The sequence below is a fragment of the Kwoniella dejecticola genome, chromosome 3 (genome assembly GCF_000512565.2).
Source record: "Kwoniella dejecticola CBS 10117 chromosome 3, complete sequence".
Classification (NCBI taxonomy): Eukaryota; Fungi; Basidiomycota; class Tremellomycetes; order Tremellales; family Cryptococcaceae; genus Kwoniella; species Kwoniella dejecticola.
In genome coordinates, this window is record NC_089303.1 from 2,009,109 (window position 1) to 2,032,159 (window position 23,051).

The 23,051-nt window shown below is 48.0% G+C and overlaps 7 protein-coding genes across 7 annotated transcripts; 4 read left to right on the forward strand and 3 right to left on the reverse strand.

Moving 5' to 3' along the window:
* Positions 1 to 307: 307 nt before the first annotated feature.
* I303_103112 (uncharacterized protein) lies at positions 308 to 3,035 on the forward strand (the record flags this gene model as incomplete). The annotated part of the gene is made up of 12 exons (XM_018406456.1): positions 308 to 336; positions 446 to 597; positions 666 to 773; positions 834 to 922; positions 983 to 1,405; positions 1,471 to 1,663; positions 1,724 to 1,776; positions 1,828 to 1,920; positions 1,971 to 2,154; positions 2,213 to 2,376; positions 2,438 to 2,826; positions 2,909 to 3,035. The coding sequence occupies 12 exons, from the start codon at positions 308 to 310 to the stop codon at positions 3,033 to 3,035; spliced, it is 2,004 nt and encodes a 667-aa protein (XP_018264950.1).
* A 592-nt stretch (positions 3,036 to 3,627) lies between these two features.
* On the reverse strand, positions 3,628 to 4,221 carry I303_103113 (uncharacterized protein; the record flags this gene model as incomplete). Its single annotated transcript, XM_018406457.1, has 2 exons — positions 3,628 to 3,878; positions 4,164 to 4,221. 2 exons carry the CDS (start codon positions 4,219 to 4,221, stop codon positions 3,628 to 3,630), a joined length of 309 nt encoding a protein of 102 aa, XP_018264951.1.
* Positions 4,222 to 5,038: 817 nt separating this feature from the next.
* On the forward strand, positions 5,039 to 8,164 carry I303_103114 (uncharacterized protein; the record flags this gene model as incomplete). The annotated part of the gene is made up of 15 exons (XM_065968696.1): positions 5,039 to 5,268; positions 5,361 to 5,375; positions 5,435 to 5,519; positions 5,657 to 5,830; positions 5,920 to 5,960; positions 6,016 to 6,135; positions 6,196 to 6,316; positions 6,378 to 6,477; positions 6,545 to 6,605; positions 6,661 to 7,005; positions 7,066 to 7,171; positions 7,232 to 7,669; positions 7,744 to 7,818; positions 7,886 to 8,036; positions 8,130 to 8,164. The coding sequence occupies 15 exons, from the start codon at positions 5,039 to 5,041 to the stop codon at positions 8,162 to 8,164; spliced, it is 2,097 nt and encodes a 698-aa protein (XP_065824768.1).
* A 389-nt stretch (positions 8,165 to 8,553) lies between these two features.
* On the forward strand, positions 8,554 to 9,774 carry I303_103115 (cofilin; the record flags this gene model as incomplete). Its single annotated transcript, XM_065968697.1, has 6 exons — positions 8,554 to 8,556; positions 8,634 to 8,651; positions 8,960 to 9,198; positions 9,493 to 9,569; positions 9,634 to 9,687; positions 9,749 to 9,774. 6 exons carry the CDS (start codon positions 8,554 to 8,556, stop codon positions 9,772 to 9,774), a joined length of 417 nt encoding a protein of 138 aa, XP_065824769.1.
* An 815-nt stretch (positions 9,775 to 10,589) lies between these two features.
* I303_103116 (uncharacterized protein) lies at positions 10,590 to 10,895 on the reverse strand (the record flags this gene model as incomplete). Its single annotated transcript, XM_018406460.1, has 2 exons — positions 10,590 to 10,609; positions 10,688 to 10,895. The coding sequence occupies 2 exons, from the start codon at positions 10,893 to 10,895 to the stop codon at positions 10,590 to 10,592; spliced, it is 228 nt and encodes a 75-aa protein (XP_018264954.1).
* A 2,941-nt stretch (positions 10,896 to 13,836) lies between these two features.
* Positions 13,837 to 14,637, reverse strand: I303_103117 (uncharacterized protein; the record flags this gene model as incomplete). The annotated part of the gene is made up of 3 exons (XM_065968698.1): positions 13,837 to 13,856; positions 13,929 to 14,378; positions 14,475 to 14,637. 3 exons carry the CDS (start codon positions 14,635 to 14,637, stop codon positions 13,837 to 13,839), a joined length of 633 nt encoding a protein of 210 aa, XP_065824770.1.
* Positions 14,638 to 18,291: 3,654 nt separating this feature from the next.
* Positions 18,292 to 21,332, forward strand: I303_103118 (uncharacterized protein; the record flags this gene model as incomplete). The annotated part of the gene is made up of 8 exons (XM_018406462.1): positions 18,292 to 18,511; positions 18,585 to 18,647; positions 18,723 to 18,804; positions 18,861 to 19,200; positions 19,263 to 19,365; positions 19,430 to 19,592; positions 19,670 to 20,849; positions 20,925 to 21,332. 8 exons carry the CDS (start codon positions 18,292 to 18,294, stop codon positions 21,330 to 21,332), a joined length of 2,559 nt encoding a protein of 852 aa, XP_018264956.1.
* Positions 21,333 to 23,051: the final 1,719 nt, after the last annotated feature.

The window sequence follows — 23,051 nt, forward strand, 5'->3', positions numbered from 1 at the left end:
ATGTCGACGACTACCTACTGAACATGTATCATGCATGTTGTATCCTACTCAATACGATCGCAAAGAAGCTAAGAGCCGGACAGTGTCAGGATGGTTGCGACCGGTTGTCGTAGTGGGGAATTAGCCGGTTCATGACTGTGCGCGACTGTACTGATATTTATCAATGCATCCCATTTACCACACTTCGCTCCTCCACTTCGAAAGTGCTTCAACGAGGTTCAATATATTTCGACCGTCCTTCCTTCCTACCTTCCTTATTCTCACCTTCACTCATCAATAGATCCAGTCTCCTGTCAACCCGCTCATCATGGCCCAGCAATCTCAGCCATTGAAGATGTAAGTCATTCATCTCTTTTCCCACTAGGACAAGATCGATCGCTGACATCCCCCGCGATCCGTCCCCCTTTCGAATTATGTGTAAATTCACTATTCACCTTTTTCTTAGTCTATCTATAGGTTCTCCCTTATCTGAATTGTCTGCACTGGTATCGAAAGTAACAGCTATCAATGCTAAGCATGGTCCGTTCGATGCCTGCGTTGTGGTTGGTGATCTGTTCAAAGAGGGGAGTGATGGATCCGAAGTTGCGGGGATAAGCCGTAAGCTTTTCTTCTACTCAGGTCACTGACCCTCGAGGAGAAACACGCTTATGGAGTGGTAATGATAGTGCCGGTGCCTACTTACTTCACTGTGGGAAAATATGCTCTGCCCGAAGCTATACAGGAGCAAATTAGCAGGACGGGTGGTGAAATAGCTAATAATCTGGTCTATCTCGGTAAGCTAGCTCACACTCTTTGATGAAATCGGCGTGGCTGATTATGGTGTGCAATTTCAGGAAAATCTTCTGTCCTCACCACTGCACAAGGTCTGAAGATAGCTTGCGTGGGAGGCAGCTTTACTGAAGATGGCTACGACACCATTGGCGTGAGTGTTCAGCTGTTTGCGTCTCGATTAAGATGACACACGGCTAATCTTTGTATGCAGGACCAATTCTCACCGATCATCTCGAAAGACTCCATCTCCACCATATTGAATAATCCCTTGCTTTCTCCCGCCGTAGCCAATGTAGCCGACTCCTTGGCTTCCGCCAAACAAGAATTGTCCGCTCTGCCTCCTGCTTTCCAAGGTGTAGATCTCCTCCTGTTCTCGTCGCCTCCACCGCATCTCTCGACCCTATCACCTTCGTATCCCACATCAGGCGTCAGTCTAGCCACGCCGGCTCCACCCTTGGAAGAGGTTGTGCGCAGGGCCAAACCCCGATATCTGCTTTGGGGCGACGGGGAAGGTTTCTGGGAGCGAGAGCCCTGGGGATGGGTAGGTGCGAATGGTAAAGAAGAAAGATGGACCAGAGCTGTCAAGCTGGGTGCGCTGGGCGGCGAGGCGCCTGCAGGTGGGAAAAAAGCCAGAGTGAGCTTTATGAGTACCTGAACCCGTTCCGTTCTCCGAAAGCTGATAGTTTGGCACCGTTTTAGTGGTTCTACGCGTTCACTCTTCCGCCTCAATCGGCCACTTCGCCTTTGCCTACTAAACCTACAAATACTACCCCGAATCCCTTTGGTATGCCTGCTATGCCTGCAAGCTCGACATCAGGAAGTAAGAAACGAGGTGCTCTGGAAGATCAAAATTACATTTTTGGAGGCCAACAACCCAAGAAAGGCAGGACAGGTAAGCTGGACGCCGGGCCTATTGCGCACGATTGGCTTATACTGTTCTTTCGCTTTTCAGAGGGCGGTGCACCTCCCGACAGCTATGTCTGCAAGATTTGTGCTCAGCCTGGCGTAAGTAACCCGCCATTTGCACAGCACCCAAGCTGAGACTTTTCATCGCAGCACTGGATACAAGAGTGCCCGCAAAAGACCAGTAGAGATGCCAAGGACCACTCGAAACCGCCTGCGGGTTACGTGTGCAAGATTTGCCAATCTGTGAGCTTCCCGCTACTCTTTGATGAATATTAAGCTTACAAAGCTCTCAGCCTGATCATTTCATCAAAGAGTGTCCGCAGAAAGACGACAAACCTCGAGGTCCGAAGCCTCCTCCGCAAGGATACGTCTGTCGGGCATGTGGCATACCTGATGCGCACTACATTAAAGACTGTCCCGTCGTCCTGGAGAGAGAGGAAACAAAGAGCAAAAGGAAAGAGCTGGGTCCTGCTGAGTGTGAGCTAATCTCAATGAAAGTTGAGTCCAGCAATGACTCACATGCCGTTTCATTCAGGTTGGTTCTGCTTGAGTAATCCAAAGGTCACCAAGCACCTCATCGTCGCGATCGGCTCCGAAACATACGTTACTTTGCCTAAAGGTCAACTCATCCCAACTCTGCCCAAACATATTAAGCAAGGAGGTCAGAAACCATTAGTACCAGGTGGAGGGCATGTCTTGGTGAGCTATCCATAGAGTCCGCAGGAATGGTGCTCTATTAGCTGACAAGTGCCATCTCTAGATCATCCCCATCGCTCATCATCCGACTTTATTGTCGATCCCGGCGGAAGACGCCATGTCGATAATATCAGAATTGGAAACCTTCAAATCGTCCCTTCGAGCATGCTACGAATCCTACGGTGCTGTGCCGGTCACTTTCGAGGTAGGAAGGTTGAGTGGACGGGGAGGACACGCGCATATTCAAATCGTACCTGTCCCCAAGGTGTTGGCGGGAGATGTGGAAAGCAGTTTCAGAAAAGCCGGTGAAGCGCAAGGGATAGATTGGGAGATTGAGCCTGAACGATCGTTAGCCAAGATTGGACCAACAGGGAATTACTTCAAAGTGGAATTACCCGATGGGAAGAAATTGGTCCATCTCTTGAAAGGTAATTTCGATCTGCAATTTGGACGGTGAGTGACCTTTGTGACCTTTTCTCTGGTGTAACTTTATGATATTCGTCCGGAAGCTGATGTGGCATGTGAATTGGGGCAGAATGGTACTGGGGAGTCTACTGGGATATCATCATAGGATCGATTGGAAAGAGTGCTCTCAGAGTGAAGCTGAAGATAAAGACGATGCGCAGAAGTTCAAAAAAGCTTTCGCTCCTTTCCATTCTTAGCTGGATAAGGATGCGTCGGTGTATGAGGATAGATCAAAGAATTGTTGGAGCAGAGTACGGCTGAGAAGTGTGAAGATGATGATGATGATGATGTCGTTTTTGAAGTGTCGATCATGATATGCTGTTGTTGAAGTGTGTCGATGGTAAATCAAGAGAAGAGGAGGTAATCAGTCATATGTCAACTATCATAACTCATGCTTAATGTGAGAAGGGAGATGCGAGATGCATCGCTCTAAAAGAGCTGCAGACAAGAGAATGGGACCAAGCTCATTGTGCACACCATTTGCCAGCCATGGACCAGACGGAGCAAAAAGAGATTTAGGCGACTTCATAGATTCATGCAAAATAATTTATTGTGGTCATTCTCCTATATGTCCAACTAGACTCGCACCCATACTCGACGTTGCAACTTTTACTCTTTCCTGTGGCATGAGCCCGGAAGGAGGGATCCTATGACTGTCAGGCATATAAGCGATCTCCACTTAGGTTGTGCTTGTAGTGTGCGCGAAGTAGAGGAATGAGTTGCAATCATGAATTTTGAAGTGGGAAGTATTATTGATTGACTCACCTACGCTGCCGCTGACGCTGAGGCTTAGTTAGATCCAGCCTGCTTGGCAGCCTCAGCCCCAGCCTTGAACCCATGTTCCCACTCCCAGTCGTCTTCGGAGGTATGGCCTGTCTCTTGAGCTCGTTGTTTGGCCCAGGAAGCTACGTCGCCTGGGATATCGTTACCTGACGACAAGGCAGCGCAGGCGTCGGCCCAGCCGGACTCGAACCCTGGGAAGTATTTGCCAGTGGGTTGGTAGCCGTTCCCGTTCTCGGCCCAGTAGGCTTTGTGGTTGGCTATGGGGGTGGGGATAGGTGATTAGTTTTGATCTCGCTGGGTGAGGTATATCAATTTAAATGTGGAGGAAAGGATGGAGGGTAGGACGAAAAAAGTGAAGAAACATGCGATTTGTGGGTTATGGGTAAGGGTCTGGATGGGGTGAGATAAGTATAGAGGTCGGCTTCGATGAGAGTAGAGTAGGCGATTGATGATGAACGTGGAATTGAAACTGACTAGGAATTGGGTACTGGAATTGGAAGGAGTAGACAGGGACAACAGTCATAGTGATGACTCGGACTCACTCTCGGCCTCATCTCTGAACTTGGCCATGGTATCGTGATCAGGAGTGTTGAAGCCCATTTTGATTTGTGTTGTTGGTTCGTTATTTGTTATTCGTTATTCGTTAGTGTTGTTATTTGTGGAAGATGGAAAAAGAGAGAAGAGAAGAGAGGAGAAGAGGATAAGAAGTGAAATAGGGGTTTATATATCTTGCATGAATGAGAGTACCCGATGCTCCACGTATCAAGCCAAGTATCCTACTCCTTACCCACGCACTGATCACTTTCACATCGTCACATCCATCAGAACCACCTCAAGGGAACAAACTAGACAAAAGGTACCCGCTAACAAAGTCCAATCCAACTGCTTCGTCATTGGGAAAAGGAGGAATGACGTAAGGATGCAAATCGCTGATCGTCTCGTGGCGCTTTCATCTTTTATGCCTAAACGTTTTTAGGGTGTCATCCTAGTCTACTCAGTTGTACTGGTTGCCGGTAGCAAGCATGGTAGGTAGTCAGTCCTTCAGAAGAGGATGTCAAGCTCAACCATGTTATGTATACATGGAATGTCGCAGTACGATATGAGGTCAAACCCAAACAAAGCATATAATAACCGGGTTCTCGTACCCTTTTCTAACTCGGTACAGAGACTGCAGACCGTGGGTGTATTTGGTTCCGTCAACTCGAACACGTGGATACGCGAGAAACACAAATCATACGCGTGAATCCGATTTCGAATTCGAATCCGGGGTCCGTGTGTGTGAGTGTGTTAGAGAATTCGCAGTGATTAAGAAACACTTGATACCAATCATAACAACTGATTACATAGCTCCACTGCTCATCGCATCACATTCGTGGAAGCAGTAAGCGGCGATAGTCTGCCTGAGCGTTAGATCAATATGCTCTCGCCAATACCGATGGAAAGGCGCAACTCGCAACATGCTTCTGCAGGCACAGGCTCCTCGACTGACCGGATGGGCCATAGCCGTACAAAGTCGTTGGGAGCGTTAAATTTCGGTGGGAATAACTCGCTGGGGAATCCGTATGGTCAGCCTGGTAGTCCTAAACCTGTTGGAAGTCCTATAGCGGGAGGAGGGGCGGAATATGAATGGGCGGATATACAAGCTAGGTGAGTTGAGTCTAGTCAAATCAGATCAAATCAAGCTATATCTCCAATTGTCTGCGAACAGGCTAGACTATGATGCTGATGAGCTGCTGTAGGACTTTTTGTAAATGGTCAGTAGTTGGCTCATAAAGAACTCCCTCGAGAGGTTCAGCTAATAAGAACGGTGCAGGTTGAATAAACAACTTGAGAGCCAGGGATTAGATCCTATGGTGGATCTAGTTAGGGATTTCTCGAATGGTGTCAAGCTTATTCAGGTGAGTAAATTGTCAACCTATAATACTATGCTACTCACCGCATGTGTCTGAGCTGATCAGGCTTCACTTCGTAGCTATTAGTGAGCTTTCAATCGCCTCGCTCCTCGACGCATGGCAAATAGCTAACACAGCATTAGGAAATCATGTCGGAAGAATCGCTAGGTCGATACGTCAAGAAACCCACGATGCGAGTTCAGAAATGCGAGAATGCCGCAAAAGCTTTGAATTTCATCCGAGGGAAGAATATCAAGTTGACCAATATTGGACCGGAAGATATTGTGGATGGGAATCTGAAGTTGATTTTGGGCATGGTAAGTCGCTCGTTTATCATTCATCGCTTTCTTACACTACGTCTGGTCAGTCTTGTACCAGTCTACCAGGCTGATACCGTGTATGCCAGATATGGACATTGATCTTGAGGTTTACAATCGCCAGTATCACGTAAGCTTTCGATCGGTCTCCCCACTTGGCATGATAGCTTATGTTTTCGATCTAGTGAAGAAGGATTATCGGCGAAAGATGGGTTATTATTGTGGTGTCAAAGGAAAACAACACCTTATAACCCTGAAGTCGATATACAGAACTTCAAATCTAGCTTCGCGGATGGATTAGCTCTGTAAGCTGTTGACGCTGTGTACTTTGCGAATCAGCAGGATAGCTTATCGGACTTGAGTAGGTGTGCACTGATACATCGACATCGACCTGAGCTTCTGGACTATCATTCACTCGATAAAAGCGACAAGAGAGGTAACACAGAGCTAGCATTTAGAGTTGCTGAGGAGAGACTGGGTATACCTGTGAGTTCTCACATGCTGAGAGAACGGATCAAGGACAGTCCTGACGGGTCAACCTGTACAGCGTTTGCTAGAAGTGAAGGATTTGTGCGATGTTGAAGTACCAGACGAACGTTCGGTTATGACCTACGTAGCTGAATTCTTCCACAAGTTCTCCAGCGAAGGTGAGTGCCAAAAAATATCGTTGTTTGGGAGACTTCTGCGGGACGATCTGACATCGTGTGACAACAGACAAAGCAGAGACAGGTGCAAGGCGAGTCGAGAAATTTGCGGAATTGATGCAGGGCCTATGGTAAGCTTTTCTGACCGCATTGATCTGCTCGTCATCAGGCTGACTATTCTCGTAGGACGAACAAGAACGACTTTGAAAGACGTATGGCAGCCTTGCTCTCCTCTTTAGACTCGACGTTACATTCTTGGTCTACCACGCCTCAATCAACTACCTACCCCGAAGCCATCTCTCATCTCAATCGGTTCAACGAATACAAGAAGACGACTAAGCGTGGGTACGTCAGAGAACGCCAGGAATTGGCCGCACTGTACAGTAACATCCAAACCAAGATCAAGACTTATTCTCTAAGATCGTGGGAACCAGCTGAGGGGTTGCGCCTGGAGAATATGGAGAGAAAATGGCAGGAGTTTTTGGTCGTCGAGACTGGTCGGAGTAGAGCGATCAATGCTTCCATACGAGAGTGAGCTAAGAATTGGTTGTCCTTCGACGGCGATAGTGGCTGACAGCAGAATACCCATAGTATCAAAGACGCGTTGAGAAAGAGTTTCGCTAGAGCTGCCGAAGACTTTGTGCTGAGATTACAGGAGATAGAGCAGGCCATAGGCGCCCTGCGAGGCTCCTTATTAGTGAGCTAGGTGATCAGGAATTGCGGAAGGATAGCTAAGCTGACTACCTATCGTGTCTAGGAGCAAAAGCAAACCTTAGCTAAATTTTCAAGCACTATTCCTTCTCTTCGCAATACCCTGACAACCACGATTTTCGATCTCAACAACAGCTGTCTAGAAGCTAAAGTCGAGGAAAACGATTATACGGTCTTGACGTTTGACGATTTGGAGTATGAGCTTGAATTAGCAGAAAGCGGGGTCAAGAAGAAGTTGGCTTTTGTGGATAATCAGATGGTTTCTGCTCAACATACGAACATCACCCCGGCGAAATTGGAGGAGTTCGAGGCTACCTTCAAGCATTTCGCGTATGAAGAAACGAATACTCTCGGAGTATGGGAGATGCATTCTGCCTTGGCGTCTTTAGGGATAGTCTACGCAGAAGAGGAGATAGGAATGATTTTTACGGAGTTGGAAGCCAAATTTGGGGCTGTCACTTTCGAAGCGTGGCTTGATTTGCTTGTGAGCTCTCCTTCTCTTTCTTAGAAGTCAAAGTCTGGTATGATACAACTAGCTGACCGGGAAGCATGGTTTAGGTTGATCTGACGAAAGATGATGCGTCTTCGCCTGAGCAATTGAGGGAAGCTTTCAGGGGAATGGCAGGTGACAAGGTGAGTTGCCTCTACATCATAATTCTCGACAATGTTCTACGGACTGAGCGTGTCTTTCTTGTTTCAGCCTTATGTTACAGATCTGGATTTCCAGTATGCTCAATTACCCAAAGAGACCATTAGATTCTTATCTGAAATCATGCCTGAAGAGGCTGATCCTCAGCCGCTGGAAGAGGGGCAAGAGAGACCTGTCGCTACGGGGCAGCAGGCGTACAACTGTGAGTCTTCGCGCTATTGCAATTGCGTTCTGACGACTGTCGACGTATCGTTTTCCACGGGGTTTTAGCTAATCCGACTGATGTCGTTCGTAGATCATGCCTTCCTCGAAGAAGCTTTTACATTCTAGTATCTCTCCATAACATATAGAGATTCGTTGACGATATAATGACATTTAATGAGTGACTTGAATTACAACCAAGCACAATTTAGTAAATTGTATATCTAGTTGGTTGAATGTGGTTATACCATGCATCGTATATTCGTATATTCTTGTTGAAGTCAAGTGCCACAATTGGATTATTCCGGTTATGTATGGTACTGTATGGTGTTTCAGGGTAATGATGCGGTGGTCGCGCCACGCTGTTGACCATCATCCCATCGTCACCGCTTTGACGCTGTTGCTCGCTGTTATGACATCCTCTAGATATAGGTTCATATTGAATTCCTTCGGCTTGCTGCTTCATCCACCTCACCTCACCTCACTTAGACTCATAGAACCCCTCTGACTGTTCCAAAATGGTATGTCTTGTCTCTCCAACCTATACTCTTACTGTTTCAAGAGGGCTCAAGGCTAATTCACTGGATCCGCATTGTAGTCTTCCGGTGTCCAACCTGTAAGCAACACCTCATTTTCCTTCTCGGATATACCTCTTCGACACACTTAATGTCAGACCAGCTATTCTACACATCCTCCCTCGTTGATCTGGGTGTAAACATCATGTGTCCTTCCCGTCTACCTGTCTTCCGTCCGTTCGGTGCCGGTCAACTTTGGGATAAGGAGAACGAACCAAACAAATCGTCATATCATATCACAATCTATCCCTTTCCTCCCCCTTGATGCGATGTGTGATTGTGGAGTCTCACTTTGACCTTGAGTTGAATTGAGCTGATACATGACGATCGTCAAACCACAAACGTTTAGACCCAAGAATGTCTGGAGAAATTCCAAGAATTGAAGACGGGCAAGAAATTGTCATACGTGATTTACGGTCTTACGGAAGACAAGAAATCCATCACTGTCCTCAAGACTTCGGAAGAGAAAGACTTTGATACCTTTGTGAACGAGTTGCCGGAGAAGGAATGTAGATGGGCTGTATACGATTTCGAGTTTACCTTACCCGGAGGAGAGGGCGTGAGGAACAAATTGGTCTTTGTTGTATGGTGAGTTCATTCGTTCCAACTTGCCATCCGTTTGAGCCTTCCGGAGACAACGGACAGACGATGCGTGATCACGAGGGCTCGGGAGGGGGAGTCCGTTGGTTTTAGATTCTTCGTCGAGAAAGTGGTCGGAAGGGTGTCACTATCCCTATTGCCCTTCTGCCCTGTTGCATTATTGCTCTCCGCAAGCTTCTATTCAGAAAGTCTGGTCTTCGTCAGCTTGAGAAAGGGAGGAAGGATAGGGTCTTGATCGGAATGGATCGTTAAGCTGACAGGTCGTTGAATCACTCGAAACAGGTCCCCAGATGATGCCAACGTCAAGAACAAGATGATGTTCGCCTCTTCCAAGGATGCTCTCAGACGACGACTTGAAGGTGAGCACATTTACACCTGCAATGATGGCGTCTTTGAGGCTGATAGTATCCGGGAATCAACCAGGTATTCACATCGAGATCCAAGCTACCGACTTCTCCGAGATCACCAAGGATGCCAGTGAGTCCGCGGTAGTCCACTGAGCATGAGCATGAGCAAAATGGCTGACCTGTTCTCATAGTCTTGGAAAAGGCTCTCAGAAGATAAGCTCGTTTCGAATACATGTTGATTTGATACATCGTATATACCTCTTTTCGTGAGTCCTCCACAACGCCCTCCCGTCAATTCGAGTCGGCAACATATGGATGACTTGATCTCGAACTACACGCTGACTAGATGTTGATGTCCATAACACAGCTTCATTCCTCGCCTCTCCACTTAGAATCAATATGATCTAAAAATGCAAACGGCTTTCCCCAACTATCGCGATGCGGACGCCCTCGGTTCACTGAGCACATCCGGAATCATCCTAATGCAGAATCAAAGGCAAATCAGGTACGACCCCGACCAAGTGCTGCGTGTAATTAATGTGGACCGGGTCATCGTTATGTCAGAAGAAGCATATCCAGACTAACACCCCTTTCATCATTGATGACTCTGCTGACCCATTCGTAGCAACCCATTTTCGGTCACGCGACAGGGGCAATCTGTGCAGGCCTCGCAAGACATTTTTTATGCATTTGATCTATTGACGAGCCATGATAAGCTGATACAGGGTTCTACTGACAAATCTTCAATCCGATCTTTTATTCCTACTGAGACCACGATATAGATGAAATCGATTTTCCTTTCAAGCGATCCACGAAACGTATATATCGATACAGATGGAATCAGGTCATGCTGAATATCCGGAAGCTACAGCACAAGATGGATACACGAGAAGGAGACGAAAGATGCTACAAACCCAGAAGTGAACTGGTATTTTCAAGTACCACACGGATTGGTGCACGCAGTCGTTGGATTTTATCCATTTTTGGGTGCGAGAATAAGGGACAAATGGAGAGTAGGTGTTTTGTCGGCATTTACCAAGCAGGAGCTCCGCCTATATAAGACGCAACATCGATACCAGTCAGATACAAGGACACAAACAAGTGGTCATATGCTGACAAGAGAGACTCACCTGGGTGACCGAAGTTCTGAGCTGTCACCCCCGTAGTTGTAGTAGCAGCAGCAGCTGTCGAAGGCATAGGGACTGGTACTGGAGCTGCCTCTGGGTCGGCATCTGGCATAGGAACGGGCACGGGTGCAGGTACAGGTACAGGTGCGCCTACGCAATTCGAGGCGAAGACGACGACTGTGAAGATTACGGTGATGGAGGACAATCGCATTATAGGAAGTTATTTGAAGTGAGTCGAGCTGAATGGGTGATTGGGTGACCGGATGGCCTTTTTGAATTGGTGGTACTGTTCTTTTGGTTGGGAGTTGGGGAAGATACAGTAAGATAGTTGGTGGCTTGACGGTACGAGGGGTTATATACCTTTTGACCTGTTGTTCTCTTGGACCTGGTCGACCTTTGCATTCGTCATTGACTATACAGTAGACAGAGGAATTCACCTTTCTGACCTTTCTAACCTTTCCTGCCGTTCCGCCCCGATCGGTGGTCCGTCTTCTGTATCGCTCTTTTGATCCCTCTCTTCATTTGTTCTGGTCCGACCTGACTTGAATTGAGCGCAACAGACGAGCTCAATACAGTAGTAGTCTCAACCTTGGAGACTACATCGTAATAGAGAACGACGGAATCTCTTTGTTCATTGTTAACACAGGTCCATCCGGCGGAAAGGAGATGGACAGAAGGCAAAGGCAAAGGCGAGGATCGACAGGAATAGCACAGAAGAGAAGAGTTGAGAATAGACTGGACAGGGGATCTAGACTTCAAGCTCATGTTTTCACGGGGATTGAAGGTCAAGGGAAGCTAGTCACCCTCCGTCGGAATCTAGCTAGAGTGTCAGCATCATCACTATTATCAATATAGAGTGGTGAGGTTGTGTGATGTGTTGAGAGAAAGGCGATGTTCTGCATGCGATTGACTTTATCGTTAGCTTGGTTAGTAGCCTGCACCAAAAACTTGTCTGGCTCGCATTCTCGTACTAAACTAGACCCCTGGCAGGCAGCTAGAGGGGTTGTTGGAATATATTGAGGTCCGGATCATCGTTTTGAATTCGATTCTCTATTTCGTTTCGTCGATAAGGTTTTCTCCTTGCCTAATTGCTATAACACCCTCTGGACTCTAGAGTGACATCGACTTTGGCTTTGTATTCATTCCACCGCTTCCACCGTCGGCCAATCCGAAACATGTCGTTCGAATGACCTATGATTGATGCCGTGTCAACAAGATACCTAGTCTGACCGTTTTATAGTACAGTAAAACTCATGACTAATCAAGCCGATTCCTTGCCTCTGATTTGTGAGACATTGCTCACACAGATTCGGCATTGCAGCGTCATGAGCCTCCCGGAATCTGAAGCATACGAGTACGGCTCGGTTATTATACTCCAGCGCATCAACGCCCCGAGAGTCGATGGAAACCCATCAAAAGAGCACGGGGTTTGACGGTAGCAGACCTTAGAGAAGAAAGAAGCTAGCCAAACACTGAATAGCAAACGAGTGACTTACTGAAACACGAGCTTAGCCGCTCGACGGCGAATGGGTGTGCAGCACTTTAAGGTCGACGTCAATGGTCGGGCACAGCTCGCTTCTGGAAGGGCATTAGCCCCAGGTGAACGCGTGAGACTCCGCCATCGTGATGCACCAGACTGGGCTATCTCTCAGGGAGGCCGAGCCACACAACACTACTCGCCCTTGCGCGCGGAGACGAGTTTCATTCGATGGCGAGCTCCGGAGCAGGTTCCTCAGAACACTGTAAATGTAAATGTGATAAGACAGAATGGGCATCACTTGGAGCTTCTCGATACGGTATCACACGAGAGTCTCTGTCTCCTGGACGAATTGACGAAGCGACGGTCGTTCCTGCCAAGAAGAAACGACGTCCTCATAGACGTTGGTGAGTCATGCTTCCATCTCAGGAGAAATCCAGCTACACCTCCTTCAGATGATCACGGGGCGGTTTGAATTGACTTGTGAGATCTCATGTCTGGTAGGTATCATCATCTCTGCTGATCGCTCCCCACACTATGAAGCTCAGGCAACCGATAGCCCGCACCAAAACCCACTGCAACAGGAGATATTCTGTCTACATCGATACAAAACATGGTACATGAGCCACGTCGTACCCAGCCGACCAGATGCCGCTTTATCAGCACGCAGCGCAGAGACACATGTGGTGACAGTTGGTGTTTCTGGTGACATCCTTCTGATCATATTGAACCTTATCAAAGTTTAATCTATCGGGCACCGTACTCGATCAATTTGCTTGTCGATCTTTTGGGTGAGTCAGTACGTCAGCGAACCGATCGCCACTTCGTGAAGTGGTCTCATTTTTTGCGCTATGCTTGAAGCTGCCGGTCATTCAGTCGAGCGAAATCAACGAACAATCATGCCGAAGTAAACCGCTAGTCTGCATGTCAAGACAAAGCGCTCTGGCATGATTCTGTAAAATTTAGCAAAGAAATAGAGAAACGAGAACACATGGTGAAACATTCCAATCATTCACATTAACCCGACGGGACCGCTGATCTCTACCTGCCACACAAACGTAGACCACTCACTCACTTATCCAAGGAACCGAACAAATAATGGCGAACGGCGTCGCTCGACGGAATACAATGTTGTAGCCCTTCATGACATGCTGGTGGGTAGCGCAGACCCCATGGAGATAGGCCAACGTAAGCGAAATCTACTGTTGCAGAGCCTGAGGAGCCCGAAATCGGCATCAATACAAGGGGACAGCCCATCTTGGTGATACTGTTTATTGAGTTTTGCATGATTATCTCCGATAATATCCGCGATCCGTGTTGAGACGTAAAGTCATGGTATGAAGAAAATTTCCGACTATCCATCTATGTTAGATCCGAACCGGCAAACAAGACTAAGACAAATGATGAAGTACTACAAAACACAATGTACGATTGAACGAAGGCAGGAAGAAAGAAAGAAATGTAAGTGGGTCGATACTAAATCAAACAGATAAAAACAATGACAGATCGGTCATCTTGATTAATGGTTGTATTCTGACGAAATGTCCCTTTTATTGTTCCGTATAAAGGGGAGAGGAAGGTCATGAAGATAGATCGGTGGTTGGATGATCGGAAACATGCGTTGGTGGTTGCGAGCAGAAAGAAAAAGAGGGTCGACCATTTTTCTCAACAACGTTTACCAAGCTGGTGCACCACCTAGAGAGAGTAAGAACCTATTAGCGGCTGCCATATGATCGTGAGAGAAGGTAAGAAGGAGAGTGGACTCACCAGGGGCACCGAAGTTTTGAGCAGCAACAGTGGGTTCAGCTTCTCGCTTCCAAGCGGGAGCACCTCCTGGAGCACCGAAGTTTTGGGCAACGACGGTGGGCTCGGCTTCCCTCTTCCATGCTGGTGCACCACCGGGAGCACCAAAGTTCTGAGCGGCGACGGTGGGCTCAGCTTCTCTCTTCCAAGCAGGAGCACCTCCGGGAGCGCCGAAGTTTTGAGCAACGACGGTGGGCTCAGCCTCTCGCTTCCATGCTGGTGCACCTCCGGGAGCACCGAAGTTTTGGGCCTTGACATCCTTCTTCCATGCAGGAGCGCCACCTGGCGCGCCGAAGTTTTGAGCGGCAACGGTAGGCTCAGCTTCTCGCTTCCATGCTGGTGCACCTCCGGGGGCACCGAAGTTTTGGGCAGCAACAGTTGGCTCGGCTTCTCTCTTCCAAGCAGGAGCGCCACCTGGGAGTTGAAAAAGGAGGTCAGCACTTGTGTTGCTCGACTTCACATGGACATAATGTTACGATCGAATTTGAATTGAGGTACGATTGAACTCACCTGGTCTACCGAAGTTTTGAGCAGTGACGTCCTTCTTCCAAGCGGGAGCACCTCCTGGTGCACCGAAGTTTTGAGCGACGACAGTGGGTTGAGCTTCCGGGACAGGAGCGGCAACGGCGACTGAGGCGATGGCGGCGGCGAGGGCAACGGAGAAAAACTTCATCTTGATGTGTGATAGATTAAGGGTGTTGTAGATTGGGAAAGAGTAACGGATCAACAGTTGGTTATGTACCGTACCGGGGATTTGAGGATTGTTATATGACAAGATGGATTGTCGAGATTTGTGGTTAGGGGAGATTAGAGATGATCGACAGAAAACGAGACTAGCGTCTTTATATATATGTTACGTTTGTCGATTGCGGAGAAGAAAGATGACGATGAGCAAAGCAGGATGTGAACAACGTCGTTGTCACCGCTGAGAGGACTATGGGTACCAGCTCCTTCCAAGATGATGTGCTAGAACGATGTAAAATTCCAGGTACCAGTCTAGGCGCTTTTTTGCTTTTTCCTCGACGGATTAATTCCTTAAGTGTGAATTGTGGAAGGAGTATGGCTGACTCAGGGGGGATATATACAGTAATGTTCTTACGTGAATGAAAGCGATAGGAAAACAAGCTCAGATATCTACTTCGTGACTATAAGCAGGAAGAACAAGCAAAGGAAGAGGGAAGAAAGCAATTGGAGCCGGTCGTGACGGCTGGGCAACTGTAAAGTCATACGGTGTATCGTTCATATACCGGCCTAACGCGATTCGATGGGATGCCAGGGTGGGGTGGATTCGGTCTTTACCCTTTGAAATGTCTTGATTTCTTTTTATTTTCTTTTCTTTTGCGCACAAGGCACATGCCTCGTACCTTATCAACAAATCCGTAAAGGGACCAGATTGTAATATCTGTCGCCATATTAGAAGAGGCGTCGTTATTCAGAAGGACGCGACCGTAGGAATTATGAAACTTGAATACAAGTATCATGCGTTGGCATCTAAATGAGATAGCCCAACAGACACTCAAAGCCTCCGCAATACAACAGAGAAAAGGACAGGAATGCCAAGAAAGGCATCAAGGCAGAAGGGGGTTTCCCGTTTTACGATCATTGTGACCTCGGCAAATTCCCTGATTAGGTATAGCCTCGGAAGGATTTCATGGGATTACCCTGGTAAAGACGGGATTAAGAGGAGCGAAGGCGCACATCAACAATCGATAATCATCATCATGACCGCTTAGATTAACAACTGGGAAGGCTGCCATTACGATTCGGTAACTTTATTCCAATGATGACCACACCTTGTCCTTTCCTTTCAAGCATTAGTACATGACGTCGATTGAATGCGCATCGCATGCTATTGTGTTTATTTATAAATTGTAATCAACTTATTACGATTTCAATACGTTTTCGCTGGACCGGCAGTTCCATAGAATTGCCATTGAAACCGGAATGTCTCGCGGCAATTGGTTGCAAGAGGAATTCCAGTTGAGTTTCAAATAGGCCTAGCAAGATGTTTGTGCGTGCTGATCCGCAACGGACGTGTGTTGCCCAGACCTAATTCGCCTTGAAATGGGGGATCGCAGGACGGCAATCTGGTGGTACCGCACGTGGACCACCCGGAGTAACCACTCCAAGGCGCCACACCAGTCATCCAATGGGTACCTGCGTACGTGGCTTCGGGTGGACGTTTTTCAGGTAAAAGGTAAATGCTGCGCAATAATACCCATTTGAGGGGACTTTCACTCTGCCTTCCTTGAAACGCGTCAAGCTCACCTCGGTGATTTATTCTCTCTTCACCTTGCTGTAATGCACTCCCGACGTGCAAAGGTGACGTATATCCACCGATGATGCATGTGGAGTGATCATCGCAGCATCCCTCCTATGTGCCTTCGGATGCATTAGCTGTGCAGACAGTTCTGGCCATATAACGCCATGATCTCCCTTGGCATTGGGATACTATTGCAGCAAGGAGATTATGCAGCGGTCAAAGCCAAGCGATGCCTGCAGTTCAGCTTGGAAGCGCATCGATACATCCTCGACGTCTGATCCGCGAATCCGCGGATGCAGCGTGCCGCGTACGGCTTCTGTACGGGATGTGAAATCGTAAGGGGGTGGGAGGGGATTTTGTTCCTTGTTCCTTGAACCTGTTTCGAAGCGTTACTGATTCGCCCTTTGACTTGGAAAGACATGCGAAACCTTGCAAATTAGGGTTGAAACTTACTTTCAACTTTTCCATGATCATCTCATGGCGATCCGGTTGGTGTTGATTTTTGGGTGTTCATGGTTTCTTGGTATAATTTTTGCGCATCTCTTATACAGATTTGATGCATACATGCTTGTCTGCATAGGGTATATGTCTGGGAAGAAATTGCGAAACCCAATACTCCGTTTGCCTGGGCATTACATGACATGATGTGACATGGCATGTCCTATGGGTCATGTTGACGTGATTCGTGCACATCGTTGATCGCCGTATTTACGACCGTCATCAAAGTCTAATTTTGACTCCGAATCACCTCTAGCGAGACAAGCGATGATGGTCAAACTGGTCAAACTATAAAAGAAGATTCCTTCCATGTCGCCGTCAGCTCCGGCTTATGGTGCTCGCAAGTCCGTGTCGGAAGGCCCGCATGGCGGGGTTCTGGCAGATGAACGCCGGCCTCCTGTCGAGATCAGATACGGCAATGATTTGGCATTATGTCCTCGCACGTTGCGTTGCTTCCGCATGTCCATCGACTCGGGTGGTGGCTGCATCGGACAGGAGGGAGTATCCAAGTAGTCTGGAATGGCACGGATAGACGTTCTGCTACTGAATTCGTGTCATCCGGCGAACATGAATTGCTTGCTTCACTGGTGAAATTCCCTCATCAAGTAATGTACAAGAATTATCGCATCTGATCAACGCAGATTGCAACTGAGACAGGTTTCAGACTTGATAATCTTATCTCTGAGTCAGCCAAGGCGTCGATCAAAGTTGTTATCAGCGAAACACCTGATTCGGCAGTTTTCAAGCGAAAAGCCATGCCGCTTATAAGACCTCATTTATGGTACCTAAAAGTCTCAAATGCTCGATTGTTGTTGTGATCGAGAGGTTGATAACGCCTCATACCAGATTCAAAAGGATACGGGTTCCTTAAAGACCGCCTCTCCAGAGAAATCATCCCAAACTCCACAATCAGATAAAACTCGTCGATATCTGGTCGACGTTGATAGCGGGACAGGTACACCCACTGAAACACTCCCAGTACCTTTTCCATAAAGCAAGTTAAATGCCCCATCAGCAATTGGAAGACGATGTTAATCGCCATACCTGTCATCGAGTTGACGATGTTCGACGAAGGAGTCCCGAATGGACAGGTCACGAAGATCAATCAACTCTTCCTCACCCGTCCGATCATCCCATTATCAGATTGAATACACTGCATCATGCAATAAGTTATAGCTGATTACAGTTGGAACAACACCTGTCTACGGCGACATCGACAAGCTATATCTATTAATGCGAGTGAACGACGAGCTGTCAACCTAAAAAGCGGCGATGTCGCCACCAGCGAATATCCAGCACAGACCCACTCTGTGTGTCGCAGATATCAGGGAAAGGAAGGACGACAGTCAAAGGGCGTTCCACCAAGCGCACCGACTTGAGTAGACACACACATGCATCACCATGCATCACCGCTCACTCCACTCAACAATCAGTAGTCTCTACTCATACGTGAACTAACTATTGCCATCATGTTCAGGCTGACTCGACCAGACTGACAAGGTGCTTCAGACTTCAGCAGCGCGGGCAGAAGACGTAGCAACCCGCTCGGATCGTTATGAATACATAATGCTCCGAGGGGAACTTCCACATACCGTCACATCACATCCACTTCTCCAGCTATCTGTCGAACTCCAGTCATCACAGCCCTTGCTCGGCGAGCAAGCCGAAAATGACGTACCCGTATTCCACCCGGGCGAAGAACTGCAGGGGATTCTGAGGGTAGAATGTAAGCAAGCACATGCGCTGAGTCTAGGGGAAATAAAGGTGGAGATTGTTGGATCCGAATGTAAGTCTTCTCCAGAAATGCTGGAGACTGCATAATTACGTAGCCTATGGATTGTCGAATTCCATTCTACCAGTTGCGCAGATCGAGGATGAGATAGTGCAGAATATCATTTGGCAGGAGAACATCGCTTTTCAAGGTGAGTACGCCGCACGTCAATCCCTCGCTGCAACGATCTTGCATGACATGAACAGCTTACGATCTATCCTGTCAGAGCCAGGTCTACCCGTCTCAAACGCTTGCGATCATGATGAGACCGGTTCGATCATGACAGCGTATCACCCCGCACGAGCAGGGTAAGCCTCGAAATCATTTTGTTTGGTCTTGCGTTTCATACTGATAGCAGATGTAGGACCACAATCTTCCCCATCAGGTGCCGACTTCCCCTCGACTTGCCAGATTCCTTTGAGATGCCTTCTGCATCGACCATCTATGAGTTATACGCCTCGGTTCAGATATCCGAATACGGCGCGAAATCGATCTTGCGCAGCTCCAGTAAATTCGGTATTCATGCTGCGCTGACCGCAGAGCCCCTCACTTTCCTGGGAAGCCCGTTTCGCGCTTCCAAGTGTATTCGGGAGGAGCGTCTCGGCGAAGACATCATGGCGGAGGCTAATAGTCTGGACCGATGGATAGTTGAAGGGTCAAAATGCAGAGTCGGGTTGAAAGTGGTCAATCATACCAATTTTTTGGTGAGTGGATCTGTCTTGTTGATTTCGATTCAAGTCATCACCGACTGAGTGTCGATTCATAGACGCTGCCTCCGATCCTCTCAACCATCCAGCGAGTGACTATACGTAAATTTGACGGAAACTCAGTGGTGCTTGATCACTTAACGGGTGAGATCATATATTCTGGTGAGAGTCTGTGATACGTCCGATGTTGGGTGTCTTATGCTGATGAGGTCTGGCCTTGACACAGGCGAAAGCTATGTTACGACACCCCGGAGCGAGAAAGTCATGACTCTTCTACTTACTATCCCGCAAGGTGTATGTACGATCGCTCGATGTGCTAGATCATCACTCCAGGTGGACATCATCATCAACATTCGGATGTTCCTAAACTACTCCGAGGAGCGGAAGATGTAAGGTTCACATCACTGTCATGCTGCTGCCAATAATCGAGGTGATGCACTTGAGCTGACCTGGCGGACATGTCCAGCGACCTTGAGATGACGCTCCAGGTGTTCCATACATCCTCACTCTTGGCAGACATGTGGCTGAGTCATCAAGCCCATCAGATCGAGTTGTCGCAGCTCTCAGCCCCTTCGTATCCAATATCAGCGCCAAGGACTCAGCGAAGATGGTCTGCGCCTTGCCAAGCCGTCATGAATACCTTATCGCCACCACTCACTCCTCGGACACCTTACGCACCCCTTACACCATGTCATGCAGCCTCGCCCAATGACAGTCCCCGACATGTGGCGAGGCACAGTATAGCTGAGCTACCAACTACTGTAGCGCAGCATCAAGTCCCAAATCGCACGCCACCTTACCATCCTCTGCCTGTGCCACCTCACATACCCTACCTGGAATCTCTGAACAATGTGAACAGTCTGCCCAACCATAGATATCATCAGCCAGCCTGGGCTATATATTCCGTGGATGAAGCAGAAGAGTCTCGAACTACTCGAATCTCGCGACATCCTAGGGAGACCAGTAAGAAGGGAGGAAGGAGTGTTTCCCCTCCCTTTGTCGCTAATTCGGTGTCACCCACCATGACCCCAATAACCAGTGGAGTTTCGGAGACAGCTGCGCGTCAGTCAGCTCACAACGTGAAAGCAGCTTTGCTCACCTCGACCTCGCCGCTTTCCGTATCAGGCCCTCAGCCGATTCCTTCCCGCAGCATCTTGGGATCTCCTCATAAAGCTGATTCAGTAGCTTCGATCACGCCGATGTCCACGACAACAGATCCAACATCTCCGTTCCCATTCTCACCTAAGCCACTGGTCTTTACCGATCCCGAGTCCTACTTCGAGCCCAAAGCATATTCAGATTCCGGTAGCTCTCCCGGTCATCAGGGCACTCAAAGGCTGAACAGAGACACCATTAAAAGCCTAGAAGCGATGGTAGTCGTAGACGAAGAGATTGTCGTGCAGCAGAGGCCTGATGACCCATCGCCGCTGGACGTATTACCCAGACGACGGTCGACAAGAAGAGGCAGTGACCACAGGCATTCTATCTTGAATTTATTTGAGGAAGAGAGCAGGTCCAGTGAAGACGGTTCAGACTCGATGTATAAAGCCAGAGACCATAGGAGTTGCGATCATCACCTCTCTCTAGGTATCGTTGAAGAAAGTGTCAACGAAGATTCAGAGGAAAAGGGAGCGAAAGGAGTGAAGGTGAGTTATGTGGTGGGCAGGCCGACGGGCAGACAGTCATCATCGGTTATTCGCTGACTGGACTTGTATTGATAGCAGTCAATCTTGAACCTCCCTCCGATGCCCATCTCCTCGGAGGCGAAGGCTGATCCCAATAAATCTGCACGGGGTGGTCGTGGCGGACGAGTGACCTCGGCTCGACAGCTGTTCAAAGACAAATCAACCGCATCTCAACCGTCTATCACCCTCCCATCGCCATCCTCAGCAGTCAACGCTAAGACAGGCAAACGTCATACTTTATCTCTGAACATGCCCTTTACCAACACCCCACGAGCCTCCGCTGCAAGCACACAGATAAGCTCCTCGAGAGAAAGTACTTTTGATGCACGCTCAGCTAGGGCTGTGAGCGGTAGTACAGAAACAGGTGTAGATGGGAAGAATCGGGGTGCGGCTATCGGGAAATTGAGAGGATTGATCGATAAATATGAAAGTCCGACGAAATGACGAGATGACGAAACAGGTTTGTAATGCTTGAACGGCGTGTTGTACATTTTAATCGACATCTTCGACCCGCAATATGCTATGTCCATGCCACGCTTATGCTGTGCAGTGCAAATGTATATACAAGATGCGTTATCTCTCGATGGTCAGCTCGCTCGATCTCGATTATCGTCTATTTCCAAGTGAAAGATTGGCATTACCAGGAAAGATCAAGATCAAAACCAAGATTCAAGATGCAAGATCAAAAGCAAGATGAGGATCAAGATCAAGATCGTGCAGAGCTGATCAGCTCGGATCAAATTGCGACGGATCTCGCTTATTCCTAAGTCAGCAAAGACGATTGTAGATCCGACATCAGGGTTGCAAATGACCAAAGATATCTATAATCACTAACATGGAATGAAACGTCTCAGGGGGACTTTGAGTAATTTGACAGTCTGAAATTGAGCAATTTGTCGTTTGATCTGGCCCAGACAATTCGATGCAGTAAATCAACACGATGCAATGGAAAGCGATATCTTCCGACTTTCACGTGCAAGAAAAATCCGGAAAGCTCTGAAGATATCTGTATTTTCAGGCATCATCATGAGAAAGCGTTTTTTCATGTGAGGCGCCGTTTATTGCTTTTCGTGGGAATAAGGTTTCGTGTCCTTTTGATGTTCCTTCCGCATGAGTGATTTGATGGATGTGTTTGATGGTCTCAATCCAATCGTCGGCTAAATAAGTAAACCTAGTTTGATGTGATCGCTGATCTGATCATTGATTCCTAATCTCTGATTTTTGATTGCCTGAGAAGGTTATTTATCCCCCGTCCTCGATCCCATTTATGCACGATTCACAGCGGCATTCAAGCGGATCAAGTATTGCGATTGTTCTGGTTGATCCATCAGATTAGGTCAATGACGCGGACTTTTGGATACGGTAGACAGATCGTCCGTTCGTGCATGATAGTCGCAATTTTTCCAAGAAGAAAACAATACCACGCATTCAAATGGCTACCTACCCCCAAGCTGACCGACCTGCTACAGAAACTATGAGTCGTCCATTAAAAGCGCGTTGACGTCCGACCAAGCGATGTGATATGACGTCGTCGCCTATACTGGGTCAGATGCGACCCCGTGTCCAAAGTGGGAAAGGCAGGTGGGGGACAAAGGAATGCAGTACCACTTATTCGGCACAGCACCTACCACCAGCACGAACCAGACTCCAGATGACCCTGGATCCGTAAGCGTTCCCTCATTCGAACAGAATGCTTGGATAAAGGATGTTCGACATGGTGCAGAGAGCGAGCACTACGCATACATGAAAGTTAGCTTAGGAGGAAGGGAGACCTAGACTTTTGGTGGCTTGAGCGAGCAGAAATGTCAAGCCCGGTTGGAATCGAGATATGTGTTATACGACCGCAATGTCTCGTATCGCATCTCATGGCAGCATGCCAACGGGAGCGTGGGGAACATAAGGGATCCTGCAGAACGCTTGGGCTCTGCTCAGTCGCTGTATTCCTGCTTCGTTGATTTGTCCGATAATTCGAGGCTTGCCTTCCCTGACCTCCCCCCCGTCTCTCTTCCCTTCCCTTCCCTTGCTCGACCTCGCCTTTGGTTTCCCATACACAGCACACAAGCAACAGCCGACCACCGACAGCCGACAACCATCAATCAAATCAGTCAATCCACATCTTCACACAGATCAAACGGAGGGACGCTCTCTGATCTCTGATCTGTG